Genomic DNA, 14,526 nt, shown 5'->3' with positions numbered 1-14,526 from the left:
CAAAGATGCTATGAGCATGAAAGCATTGGATTTAAACTCTCTTTCTACTGTAAATGGAACATGGGAACTACCAGTGAGCTGGAAATGACAGCATCCACTTTTGTTTTGTAGTAGGTAAGCAGCAACATGCTTCCTGTTTTGCTACTTGATGTAGAAGATCCCTCCAATATAGCGAAATGTTTATTTGAAATGCAGGTGGGAACACTTTACATGAACACTGCATTTTGAAAAGCTAAAAATAAGGGAAGAATAAAATGAAGTACCAGTATACATTTGTCTTTATTTCTGTATGCAATGTAGTATTAGGCACATAGCTTGGGACACTTTCTAAAATAAGTCATTGGCCATTGTTTAGAGTATCCTTTTGGCTTTTAAATACTGGTCAGGAAAACAAATGATGTAAAAATAAATGACTAACTTTCTATGAAAAGAAATAAAAATGGATTTGCATCTAAAAGTGCAAGAGGTGAAGTACTTTAACCCTTTCACCAGACAATGTGGCAATATACATTATATTGCTTGTTTGAGAAGGCGGTTGGAATTTTATGACATAGAAAATTATAAATTACAATTAGTTTCCATAATCACTATATATATATACACAAGCCAGTTATGAAAAAAAACAACTGGTTTAAAACTTACAAATGAAAAACTTCACACAGATCAAAACAGTGAAAGTATAACAATTAACATGCTCAAGTGCCCAATTTTGATATTTAAAAGATATACCTTTAAAACACATGAACTGTAATTACATGAGCAGCATGGGCATTTCATTATAGTTAGTTGATTTGTCAAAAGGATTACAGTGTTTTAAATATGAAGATTGTTCCAAAAATGTTTAATTTTATAATGCTCTGAATTAAAGTACATCTTGGTGAATGGGTTAAAAAAGGTGAATCACTTAAAATACACAACAAGCCATGTGCACTTCAAAAATATTCTAGTGTTTCACCTGTAAGGTATTGTTTCAAGCAAACAAAGACTTAACAGAACGTATGGCTTTACAGTAACATCAATTTGTCAACTAAATTGTAGCAATAAATACTTAAAATCTCTACCCATAGACTTACATTTTGATCTGGTTTAAACAATACAGAAAACAATTACCAATTGAAAATCTGCTGTAAAATGTTGAACACCAAAATTCTTTTAAAATCATTTTTCAAAATCTAAAACCAAAACATTTAAAGGGCATTGCAGATGAACAATTCTTTGCCAAACTGAAAGAAACATGGACTTCAGATATTTTTAGGGTGAAATATTATGAAAACTGCTAAATACTTTGGTCACTAATTGTCAAATAGTTATGCCTCAAATACATTAGATTTGTGTATTCACTTTTTTATAAAACTATTCTTACAGCCATTTTAACTATAGTATCACTACTTTTGTTACCAGGGTGGCAAGATCTTATTTCACAGGCCACCCATCATTTAGAACAATACAATTATAAACATACGCAAAAAATTCTTGGTATTTCTCAATGTGCAATTTTTACACTTATGAATTTCTGTACAATGTCTTAAAATCTAGAATATAAATGTTGCTGGTCCTGATCCCTTGCAAAATTAGTGCAGCATTGACTGGCTCCAAAATTACTCTAGATGAAATCCTCAAGAGACATAAATCCTTGCATATCAGTTCATATTCTTCAGCCAACAGCAGTCAATATCACATATCATACAGGGCCATTAACGGATGCTTCTGCTAGAAGAGCTTGTTGATCAGTCCTAAAAGTTAAAAAATGTGGAACCAAGTATTAGCATAGTGCACCTTTATATTAATTAAAAAATGCAAAATGAGGAAACAGATAAAAGTTGTGATGCTTGGAGCCCTGCTGCCTCTTTCCCTGAGCATGTGCAGAGCAGCTCTTTTTGCACACTTGCCTATCTTTGAAACAAAGGAGGGATCTCCTATGGCCCTTTCTGGGCAGTAACTGGCACTTTTTTTCCCTAGAAAAAAAAGTACTGGGTAACACCACAATCCTAGCACCACAATCCTGAATTACTTGATTCAAGAAATACTGTGGAATATGAGAACAGGAAAATGGGAGGAACCACTTTTGAAAGCTATTGAGAGAGCTATTTGAGAGCCGGTGTAGGAATTTAAGGAAGGTGATCACATCAGATACTCTAAACCAGAGCTTTCCAAACTGTGTCACAACACGTTAGTTGCAGTATGTAGGTATGTCGTGCAAACCCTTCCTGCACTACTCCTGGAGCTGGAGAGGGGTTAGTTTAACCTCTGGTTACAAAACGATGCATGTCTAAAAACTGTCACCAACATGAAAAGTTGGGAAAGCTCTGCTCTAAACTATGAAATGAAAATATTTTGGCAGCAGTGCTCTAAGGAAGCTTTACCTGAGACAAAGGTTCTATTTAACTTTAGTCCCACTCAGAGCCACTGAAGTTAACAGACCTACCTTAGGTTCATTAACTTCAGTGGGTCTACGCTGAGAAGCACTAGCAAGGGATACAGCCCAAACTGGGGAGCAATCACAGAGACATCAAAAGAATCAGCCTTTAGGCCTGCTTATAGGCTCAGATGGTCATGTTACAAGATAAAAGGAGATGGCCGAGGCAACTCAGTTACATTGATGTGGGCCTTACAAATATTTGAGTATGGGTGCTCACAAAACAGTGCTTCTGCTTAAATGTTTGCAAGCAGGAGAAAGGCAAGCAGGGGCATTTGCCTGCTGTGACCTGGGACCATGCTCACCTTCATCCTTTGAGAGTGGCCAGTTCCCTTTTCAAAGCCCATTAACACACCTTGGGGGGGGGGGGGAGGCATCCAATTCTTGAGGAGGCATCTCCCATCCCTGACAGGAGGAAGAAATCTCAACAGTCTGGAGAGTAGCACCAGCACCTGTCTCCTTCCCATCCCTCAATGTTAGTTACGGGGCCCCAGGAAGGCAGTGGCAGGGGGCTGTTTGCAAACCTCCAGGTACGAACAGAGATATAAAATTCCCAGAAATGTTGACACTGAGGAGAAGTGTTTTTCCCATTAAAAAAGAAATTTGGGGATAACTTTTTGTCTCTCAGTCTTCCTGTGCCAACCAGACAAAGCACTGATTTCCATAAAAAGAACGAGAGTGGAGAAGAGACTATGAATCAGTGAATGTTAACCTGAAGTTTAATCAGCATCTTTCAAAGCTACCATTACAGTCATACCTCGGGTTGAATGTGCTTTGGGATGAGCGCGTTCGAGTTGCACTCAACGGCAACCCAGAAGTAACAGAGCACGTTACTTCCGGGTTTCGCCGCTTGTGCATGCACAGACACTCAAAATGATGTCATGCACAGAAGTGACAAAACATGACACGCGCAGACATGGGTTACATTTGCTTCTAGATGTGAACAGGGCTCCGGAACGGATCCCGTTCGCATCTAGAGGTACCACTGTATCAGTTTCTGCTTCTTTGTATCTGTCATATATATCATGGACTTCTGAAAGGTAGAGCAAGGACATGACTACTTCCACCCAACACAACAGTTTTTCACCCATAAAGGTTTTTCTTCCATTGTTAAATAAAAGCTATAAGGTTCTTGGGACTGTGGTCCACATATTCTTCCTTCTCCGCTTTTAAATATATTTTTATTGCAATTTGCCTTTGGTTGAAATGGATGGTCTGAATTTTTACTGTTTAAAACACTGTAATGGTGCTTTATTATAATTGCCTTATGCTGCTTTTTAGGTTTAAAATTTTAGACACAGTACTAATTTTTAAAAATGCTTGTGTGATACCAAATAAGCTGCCTTTGGTCTTTTGGCAAGGCAGAATACATATCCTTAAATAAATCCTTCATTCCAATGGTAAAAGAAACCACACTGTGAAAGGAATATGGCAATAAAGAGCTACCTCTGTTCTAGACTGCTGCTAGCAGGCTGCGGAGTGACAGGATTTTCTTCTGCAGCTTCTGTGTTCTCCTCCACCACGTATTTACAAGAAGCATCTTGCGAGGTAGACAATTTTCCTTCCTCACTAAAGAAACAGGTTACAGTTTTATTTGTGCCTTCAACATTTGATATCATCATGCATTAGTGGGAGGCTTAGGTAGAAAGGGTCCAGAGGTCACATGCAAGTAGATTTTTAGAAATATGATTGAAACATGGAAAACAAGCACAAGGTTGTGGATTCTGGTCACATTCATCACTGGCATCAGTTTATGTTCACTTAAAAGGGAACTGGACTGGAAAAAATGCAGGATGTAAGATTACAGAGTAGTAAAAAGAGGAATAAAGAATGTACATGGTGCCCAAAATGGAAAAAAAACAAAACATTCATTATCCTTTACATACCGATAGGATTTCAACACTCTGAAGCCAAAAGTGAGGGGGAGGGGGGAAAGAACAGAAAAGGAATGTAAAAAAAGACCATTAAGAAACTCCTAGAAAAAATAGCCCTTGGATTAAGCCCTATTTATGCAGCAGCCAAAAAAGTCATGGTTCATTACGTGAGTCTTCTAAAGTGTGAGCCCAAACTTGCAGTCTGAAGTGGTACAATCTGGACTCAATATTTCTTCCCCTACCCACTTGTTTGTACTTGGCCTCAATCTAGATTAGAAACTGTTTGTGAGCAGATACATAAGCAGTATAGAATAAATTGTTCTCAGCTTCCAAAAGAAAAGAATAGAGTACAACTTTTGAAAAAAAAAGTATAAAATATCTAGGTGGATATCCTTTCCCAGTCCCCACTCACTTTTTTTGGGGGGGGGGGGAGAAGCGTAATTCTCACATGTGCACTCTTTATAACTTAATATATACCCATGTATCTTCAGGTATTTGTACTTTAGTACAAAATACTATAATGAAGCAGCCCTTAAATAAAGAAAAGAGCAAAACACAGAACAGCAGCAAAGTGGGATGCTGACAGAATAAAAATAAATAGCTTAGCTAAGCAAATCATTAATTTGCACAACTGCACATTCAGCTATACCTTCAGATGTATTTATGGCAAAACAAGATGGCATCTATGATTAACGGAAACATGAATATAAGAACATTCAACTGACCATGAATGTTCCTTATCATTGTTGGATGAAGGGGACCCAGACTGGCATTGGCTCCTACAACTTAACCTTCAGGGAAGGCTTATGGAAATTAAGCAAACTTTGTCCCTTTCATATGGAGAAAGCTCAGTTTGAGACATGGTGAACCTAACAGTCAAATCTTTGAATTTTAAAAGAAACAGTGTAAAACTACACAAGTAGGCAAACTAAGGCCCGGGGGCCGGATACAGCCCAATCGCATTCTAAATGCGGCCTGTGGACAGTCCAGGAATCAGTGTGTTTTTACATGAGTAGAACGTGTCCTTTTATTTTAATGCATCTGTGAGTTATTTGTGCGGCCTGGATGCAGCTTCAAAAGTATCAATCTAAGTGGATGAATAGGCAATAAAGTGATCCACAATGGGAAAGAAAATCATAATTCACATATATTTACGGGGTCTGAACTGGCAGTGACCCAATCATCAAAGAGATCTTGGTGCCACTAGTGGCTAACTTGATGAAAAAGCGGAGGTCATACAGAACAGCTTAAACCACTCCTTGTCATCTTGGTGTCAATTTCTGTTCTTCAGGACAGCAGGAGACACTTTCCTTTTTTCTGAGCACTTATCCCACCTGCATAAGAAAGTGAAGGCCACACCATAGCCGCCAAGCTGCAGGGGTGGGGGGAGCAACAAATGGACTTACAAGCGATGCAAGTGCGCCTCCCAAGGTGTGATGTGCTGGAGGTCAAATTCCTCTCTCAAGCCTAAGCAACCGTGGTGCTTCAAAATGAAATCATATTCACTTGAACGGTGCCAGATTGAACCCTGTGGAGGTCCCTAGGTAGTCAAAATCTTGGGGGGCCTGTCGTGTGAATGCTCTAGTGGGATGACATTGAACTAGGGAAGATTGGTTGTAACTTTCTTTCAAGATCAAATCAATATTATTTTGATCCATTGTCATGGGGCCCCTAAAAAGCATGGGGCCCTTAGGCCAGTGCCTACTCTGCCTATTTGGTAATCCTGCACTGCGCTTGAACTTAGCCAAATAAATGTTTGAAAATGTTGTCATGATGCTAAAATTCCTGTCAGAAAATTGAATCAAATTTGAAATGGAGAGCAACACCAAAAAAAGGTGTTGTGTCTTAGAGAAGACCGGACAGTAGCAACTAGGAGGGGTTACTTCCAGAAAAGGAACAATGCTTGCTTCATTTTCAGAAGCCCTGCCTCAAGAACAAATTGTAGTTAATTATTTACCTATCTCGCCATTTATAAACCCATCCTATATCTGACACACATTTATATGAACACACACACACACACACACACACACACACACACTGCCATCAGGTTCAGCCAACTCTTCATATAAACAATGAGCAAGAAACAGTAAATAAGCCCCCACAAAAAGCTTGGGCAAAAAGGTGCATTTTTAATCAGCACCAAATAATACACCATGTCAGTGTCACATGTTCCTCAGAAGGGAGATCATACCAGATTGGACACCAACACTGAGAAAGCTCTAGCATCTGGACATCCTTCTCCAACAATAAAGGAAAATAAAGTGGCTGTGTAACAGGATGAAAGGATTTTGCCAGTGAAAACCTACTAAAAGTGCAATTGCCAATATGAGCAGCTTATTTTGATAGAATATGCTAGAGCAGAAAACTGTTCTGGCCAGAAGACAAACTAGCAAGGATAACTTGAGAGACTAGTCAACTGCGTGTGGCGGGTTTCCATTTTAAGAACAACCATTTTTGGGAAGTGTTATAGTGTCAGCCTCGTCACTCTCTTATGTTCCACTAAGATGCATAACATTTGCACAAAACTTTAAAATGGTGGTGGTATCCTTTTTCTAAAGCAACAAATAATTCAGATATGGAACTGGATTCTGTGACCAGGCTTTGCTAGTGATAAGCTGCATACTATGCCAACTGCTTTCAGTTAAGGAGACCAAATATTTTATTTAGTAAATGTATGCCCTGTCTTTCTTTTAAAATGCCTGGTGTGTCTTACAGCACAATTAGAACATTAGGGGGGAAATAATAAATAAAAAGGCAACAGACAAATTTAAGAGACAGAAGATGCAGGATCCAGCAGCTCATATGTCAGCAGATTAAAATTTCTTTAAAAAAAACCTCCCCCCCAAAAAAATCTGGTCACTGAAATCCACAAAACAAAGGTATATGCTAAACATTACACCTGTTGGCTACAATCAAATCACACTTAAAATCTTTAATTTTGTTGTAGGAAGTTCTCTGTTTTGCCATGGATTTGTTTTTAAATGCTTTTAAAATCAAAGATGGCATGCCAGGCCAACATTAAAAAAATTAAAATGATCAAAACCCATGCTCTGAATCAAGCCATAGTGTTCTCTTACCTTTTGAAGACAGCAGTTTCAGTTTTAGCATCTACAGTAAGGCTAAGGGTCTCCTTCATACTGCCATTCATTACTGTTTCAGTCACCTTGTCTGCATTTTCTACATCATCTTCTCCATCAGAACCAGCCTCCATTGCAATGCTTCCTGCAGCTGTAAATACAAATTTGAACAGCTGAAAAGGCTTCAGGAGCTAATACCGATTTTTATTCTGGAACAATGTATTTTTTGCCATTTTTACAGTTGTACATTATCACAAAATAGAAACACGATTGTTTAGATAATAAACGGTAGATAATAGAGTGTTTAATTTTCTATATTAACAACCCCACCTCCATTTTCTAGTCTATTTGGCAATTTGGAGCACTTACAATAGCTAGCTAATCACATCTGAAGCCACATCAGAGGGTTTTAATACCTCTTATATATCCATCAGTCATGTAATTTGGAAGAAATTAAGTGGCATGGTTTCAATTTCCATTATTTTAGAAAGCAAGACATGCTTATCCTATTTGCACAATTGATGTGTTTGTACATCATGAAAAACCATAGTTTATTCTGATGTGCATAAGCCACAGAGCCTTTTCCCTCCACACATGTAGCTGGGATGATGATGTAAAAAATAATAATATATTTTTTACTTCCAGTTATTTGCCATTTGTCCTGTTGGCTAGCATTATAAACTGATTAACACTAACCATGGTCTGTTTCAAACCTGGCTTGTTTAAACTAGGCATATGGCAAACAGCAGTTAATTACAACTAAAAGCTCCCAAAATTCTTCCAGCCACACAGGAGGAGCAAACACATGAACCAGAGGCTCACTGTGATTTGTGCAAGTAATGATAAACAATGGAGTATCAAATGCATATACAGCCATATGTGTGTCTGCATTATTTAAGTGCTTTTACCTTCTGGTTGCGTTGCAAGTGCTACATTTGCACTCAGAGGATCCATGGGCTCTGTGCTGGTTTCCATCTCTACGGGTGAATTACTTCTTAAGGAATCTTTTGGACTTTGAAAGAAAACGAAAGCTTTGATGAATTCCATTTTTAGTGTTTATCAAAGTAAGTATGTTGGAACTATATTTTAGATTGGTTAAGCAGTCTGCCCATTCTGCATCATGTGAGTAGATGCCTCAACATTTTGTGCTGACAATTTGAGAGTTCTAGAAAACATTCATTTGCAATCAAAAGGGAATAAAAGGAAATGGAACACATATCAATGTATACGAGTTTATGGGAATTTATGTCTATTTGAAAGCTGAAGAATCATTTATAATTTCAACTCTCCCTGTTGTAATTAGGATATGAAGGGAAAAGACTGCAACGTGAGCAGAGAACCTAAATTATTTGACTTCTATATATTGCAATCACAGAAACATAGAAATAGCTGGAGAGCTGAAAAAGCACTATGTTACAGAGGAGAAGATACTGCAGGTTGTGTTGCGACCAAAAATAAAGTAATTTGTGTCTTTTTGGTGAGCAGTTGACAAAAGAAAATGTTTTCACTCCCCATATATTTGCTTTGGGGCTGCTGACTTGAGTACTCTATAGCCATTCTCAAATGTTAGAACAGAACAAGTAGAACCAAGTGAGGAGACAACATTCCTGCACTTATGTCTCCCCCTGCCCACCCCACAGTTCTCCCTACAGCTCTCTTATCAATTCAGAGATACATATAAACAGTTTGACTTCCTGTAATAAAATTAACCTGCAGCTTTAAAAAGCCTCTCTGGGAATGACTCTTTTCAATTCAAGGTCTGCTTAAAACCAAATCCCTGCACTCACAGACTCAGAACTCCCTCAATTTTCAGCTTAGCTCATGAAAAGAGTATCAGCGCTTTCACTCAAAATTAAATTCCATTTGATTCACAAGACATGAAGCAACACAGTACTTTCCTACCTTAGTGAAGATGTGAACTCTGAAAAGGAGGCCCAGCCAGTTTCTTTTGCTGGCATCGGCTCTTCTGTGCTCCAAACGTCAGACCCAACAGAATCCAGATTCGTACCATGTGTTGTTTCCATAGGAACATCAAAGTTAGCTGACCAGTTAGGTGCTGGAAAGATTGATACATTTATCATTTTTAAAAAAGCAAAAAACTAAGAAAGCAAAAAAACTGCCATAGGGCTAGGACTTAAAATATTAGATTAAAACAGATTTGGGAATTCCTTGGGCAACTTAAAACAATGCACACCTCATTAAGGAACATATATGATTTCAAAAGTACAATATTAGAATATTCCACTCCAAAACCCTCTGGATTTTAGATTTCTCCAATCCTAGTAACCCTCAGTCCTCCAAAATATGTTTCCTATTCCAAAGGTTTGTCTGAATGTTTCCTTTAGCTCAAGGCAGAATGATCCTAAGGTTTAACTGGTTCAACAAATATTTGAGGCTTTGATTCAGACTTGCCTTGTTTCAACCCCAAAGCTTTAGTCACACATCTGTGCTCAACACTGGCATTTTAATTGCCACCATGTGTTTGATATACTATTGCTTATGTGGTCAATTTATCCCAAAACAAAGATGGGAAGTTCTAACCAGTGAGTTCTGTTTCACTTTTGAGTATTTCTGGACAACCTGTTTTTTGATCATTCATCCTGATTTGTCTTGCAGGGAAATTAGACAATGTTGGCTGTTTAATGAGCATTCACTCTGATTTGTTTGTTGGGGGGAAGGTTAAGATGACATTGCATCAAAGAATGTGTTATTCCCACACTTTCCATTGCATTACCCCATCACTTTACTTACTTCAAAAAGTTTGATGTTTTGGGGAAGCAGGCTCCCATAAACTTTAATTGCGCAAGCAGAGTTTACTGGTATGCGAAGGAATCTCACTTGAAAATAATGGCAGTCTGGAAGTGACCTTCCTTAATAGAATTATGCTTGTCTGAGATTTCCACTTCCAGTATCTTAAAGTGAGCAAGAAGCAATCGCATAAAAACTACCTACCTTCATTCAAATCTACTTCCATCTTGTCTTCTGTATTGGTGCTTGACTCGAACAAGTCCTGCTTTGTTCCATCCTCTTCTTCAGAATCTGTACTCTCCTCACTGTCTGTACTGCCTGAGCTTTTTTTAAAAAAACAAAAACAAAAAGAACATACACATACAGAAATATTATTTCTACCACCCAAGGGGGGTTTTGGTTGGGGGGGGGGGGTTGGCCATTTTTTGCCTTGATGACACAAAAGACAACCACAGAATCTAAACTTTCCCACTGTTAATGACAAAATTCCCACCAAACAAAACAATCTCTAGTTGGGATATAATACTAAGCCAGGGATCATGGCTCTTCCTGGCTAGAGGGGAGAAATGAAGCTGGATCAATCTTTGAATTCCGGCAAAACATTAAGGTTTACTGTGACATGTGAATTAGGTCACTTGCATCATCTAATTCAGGTATCCTTGACCTTCTCAGACTCAGAATCCACTTTTAACCCAAACATGAATTCAAGACCCTATTAATTTTTTACCATATATTTTCATGGTGGTAGTGCTCCTGTTGTGACCCACTTTGGATCAGGACGCAAGCCTGACTTAACCAGCTGAAGACGTGCAATCTTATGAAGACAACAGTAGCATAAGGATAAGAATATGATCCCGATTACTGCTAGAATGTAATATATTCATCTTTCCATTACTCTTCCTAAAAGCACCTGGCACAAGCTTATCAGTACTGAAATAGGTAAATATATTAGTTTTTAGATTAGATTTAATTAGAGGCAAAACATATTCCCTGCCATCTTAAAGTTACCTGGATCTTCTCTGAGATTCTGGTGCAAAAGCAATATGCTTCTCTTCCCAGATATCTTCTTCATCGGAACCACCATCATCAAACTGCTGTATTCTCTCCTTACAGCACGCCTCAAACAAAGCAATATTGCCCTAAATATCATAAAAAGCAAATAAATTACAAAGACTAAATTCACCACTCATGAACACTGAATATCACATTTAGGTGGCTAGTCATGATGTAAAGGTAAAGGTACCCCTGCCCGAACGCGCCAGTCGTGTCCGACTCTAGGGTTGTGCGCCCATCTCACTTAAGAGGCCGGGGGCCAGCGCTGTCCGGAGACACTTCCGGGTCACGTGGCCAGCGTGACAAAGCTGCATCTGGCGAGCCAGTGCAGCACACGGAAACGCCGTTTACCTTCCCGCCAGTAAGCGGTCCCTATTTATCTACTTGCACCCGGGGGTGCTTTCGAACTGCTAGGTTGGCAGGCGCTGGGACCGAGCAACGGGAGCGCACCCCGCCGTGGGGATTCGAACCGCCGACCTTTCGATCGGCAAGTCCTAGGCACTGAGGCTTTTACCCACAGTGCCACCTGCGTCCCAAAGTCATGATGTATGTTATGTTTAAAAAAACAAAAGCAACAACTCTGAAGTGTTACCCAACACAATTAATATTCATATCCCAAACTGTAAAGAACAGATAGGCGTCCGGTAGAAAGTATTTTGTTCCATGTTTAAAGCAAAGTTCAGATAGCGTCAGAATACTCTGCTGTTGTTCCTTAAATTTAGCATTAAAATTCTCAGAACATAATATCGCCAGCTCACAGGTAGTTGACCACTTTAAACTGGTTGATTATGCCATGCTGGAGACTTCCTATGACCTCTCCTTCCAAAGAAATGGGCAACCACTGTCTCACTCAATGAGTCCCCCCCCCCCCCCCAATTTTCGCATTGGTATCAAGGATTGGTGCCAAGCTGAATGAAAACAGCGTGGAAGACTTGCATAATGATTTCACTTCAACAGGTGCCCTCATCCTCTGGGAATGCAAGATCCCTCCCAGAGGACTCTGGGTTGATCTCATTTCCTGGGACGAGTACTTGCAAGGGAGAAGCAGCCTATGTATTTTCTCTAGTCCTCACTGCAATTAGTAGATGGGGCAGGTTTTCCTCTGGAACACAAGGGAAGCCTCAAAGAACTTAAAACAGCTGACACTCCTGATCTGACTAGGAGAGTTCATAGCAGAGCCACAAAAAAGACCCAGCCTATGGGCTGCCAGTTCACTGTCTCTGCCATAGCACATTAGCTACCTTTATTACTCTGGCTGGGCATTCACTGTATCTGAAAACAATAGAACAAATGGGAAGTGACCATATACCAGAAAGAAGCGCTCTTAATGTTAATTTATAAAACTAAAAAGGGCCATGACCAATTCTGTCCCAAGATTAGGTCTCCAATAGTTTTACAGCATCTGTCAAAGAAACCTACACAGAGCCATCCTGAGAATACCAAAGGACTTTCCATGAGTTAACCGGCCCCACTCTGGCCATGCATTCCATCACTTAACAGCTGATGTACTTTGGATGCTGCTTCACCAACATTCCCCTAAATCTGCACCCGTTAAAACCATTTCTAGTCTCTTGTGAGGCTGAGGGACACAACTCCGTTCTTCTTGAAAGCTTATAAACAGGGTTGATAAATTCTGGCTGGCCAACGAACTGACTAGTCAATGAACATGTGACTGCTAGGATTCTGCCTCTCCCCCCCCCCCCCAAAGTACAAGGTTCTGTCCCCAACTTGACGCCTTTTATATGCCTACTGAGATCAGAGACAACCCCATGGTCTTGCCAGCACCAAATGTGAAGCTGGGGAGCAGATAGTGGGGGACTAATTCCTAGAACTGCACTGTGACTCTGCTTCCAAGGTGCTGCAAGAATCTTGGATGCACCACACCAAAAGCAGCTCCAGGTTTCTACCTCATCTTGCAGTTGGGGAGGGGGTGCAGAATATCTCTATAGTTATGCTGGGCTTCCTCTGAGCATGTTGAAAGTGCAACACAAGAGCAGGGCCAAGCCCAACTGTCTCCTTCAGCTCCAAGATTGGGTGGCAGAACACTCATCATGGTGACCAAAATTATGGACCCCTACCCATCAATATGTTTCCTGATAAAGATGCTTGAATCACTGCAGTGTTAAGACAGAATGCCACCAAAAAATTCTCTTAAAATGTTCCTCTTTACAAACAATGCCACCAAAAAGGGCAGGGCCTCTCCACTCACACATAGAGAGAATGTGAACAAATAGCATCCATTTTGAATTTTACAATAGCTGCAAGAATATACTTACACTTTCATTTGTATTGAGGGTAAAATTGATGTCTGATACGCGATCAAAAGAAACACTGTGAACAAAGCACAAATTTATACACTAAAACAGAGAATAAATGGCATTCCACACAGACCCCTGAATTATTTCAGTTCACATCATTTTATAATCTCATGAAACTGATACATTCTTTTCTACTACTAAACTTGTGAGGATTTTGACTCGTTACATCCAAAAAAGGAGCCAAACCTCTGTCACAGGCCCACAGAGCTGAAGAAAGAAACAAAAATAGTATTGTGGAAAACAATCCTCACTATTAGTTACCGTATTTTTCGCACCATAGGACGCACTTTTTCCCCTCCAAAAATGAAGGGGAATGTGTGTGCGTCCTATGGTGCGAATGCAGGCTTTCGCTGAAGCCTGGAGAGTGAGAGGGGTCGGTGCGCACCGACCCCTCACGCTCTCCAGGCTTCGCACACCTCTCCGCAAGCAGCGGGAGCCCAGCGCTGGGCTCCCGCTGCTTGCGGAGAGTTGCCTGCATGCTGAAGCCTGCGCGCGCTGAGCTCAGCGCGCCCAGGCTTCGCGGACCTCTCCGCAAGCAGCGGGAGTGCTCCCCCGGCTTGCGGAGACTTGCCTGCATGTTGAAGCCTGCGCGCGCTGAGCTCAGCGCGCCCAGGCTTCGCGGACCTCTCCGCAAGCAGCGGGAGCGCTCCCCCGGCTTGCAGAGAGCTGCCTGTTTGGGGGCTGGGGTCGGGGGAAGCTCGAGCTTCCCCTGCCCCAGCCCCACGCCTGGGGGGGAAATAATTCCCCCCCCTTTATTTCCCCCCAAAAAAACTGGGTGCGCCCTATGGTCCGGTGCGCCCTATGGTGCGAAAAATACGGTACCTAAATTTATAGATAAGCATGCTAAAACTGCCGTCAAATCAAATATTCTAATCAAGGAACAGATTAAATGATTAATAGATTTAAGGGTGCCCACCTTAAATTAAAGCACTTTAATTTGTCAGTTCCAGATACTTATTTAAGCAGCACAGCGATAACTTACTATATGTTTGGCATGCAAAGGCATTCACTGTGGACTGCATCTCTCCCATTTACTC

General features: G+C 40.4%; 1 protein-coding gene across 38 annotated transcripts in view; it reads right to left on the bottom strand.

Annotated features, from left to right (window-relative positions):
* Nucleotides 1-260: 260 nt before the first annotated feature.
* Nucleotides 261-14,526, bottom strand: part of PPP6R3 (protein phosphatase 6 regulatory subunit 3) — a 62,472-nt gene continuing 48,206 nt past the window's right edge. For 22 of the 38 annotated variants that reach the window (XM_083756262.1, XM_083756264.1, XM_083756274.1 and 19 more), the window contains 8 exons: nt 13,448-13,502; nt 11,127-11,257; nt 10,323-10,441; nt 9,273-9,426; nt 8,279-8,382; nt 7,371-7,521; nt 3,863-3,985; nt 261-1,733 (listed from right to left, as the gene is read on the bottom strand). In XM_083756262.1, coding sequence (XP_083612388.1) covers nt 1,682-1,733; nt 3,863-3,985; nt 7,371-7,521; nt 8,279-8,382; nt 9,273-9,426; nt 10,323-10,441; nt 11,127-11,257; nt 13,448-13,502 — 889 coding nt within the window. In that variant the 3' untranslated portion in view covers nt 261-1,681. Of the gene's footprint in view, nt 1,734-3,862; nt 3,986-4,302; nt 4,321-7,370; nt 7,522-8,278; nt 8,383-9,272; nt 9,427-10,322; nt 10,442-11,126; nt 11,258-13,447; nt 13,503-14,526 lie in introns of all 38 variants that reach the window. The other 16 variants (XM_083756292.1, XM_083756296.1, XM_083756293.1 and 13 more) reach the window with 1 other exon arrangement.

This window comes from Podarcis gaigeae (genome assembly GCF_964106915.1).
Source record: "Podarcis gaigeae genome assembly, chromosome: 1".
Classification (NCBI taxonomy): domain Eukaryota; kingdom Metazoa; phylum Chordata; class Lepidosauria; order Squamata; family Lacertidae; genus Podarcis; species Podarcis gaigeae.
Note: the sequence above shows the minus strand (reverse complement) of the source record. Positions and strands in the feature narration are given on the sequence as shown.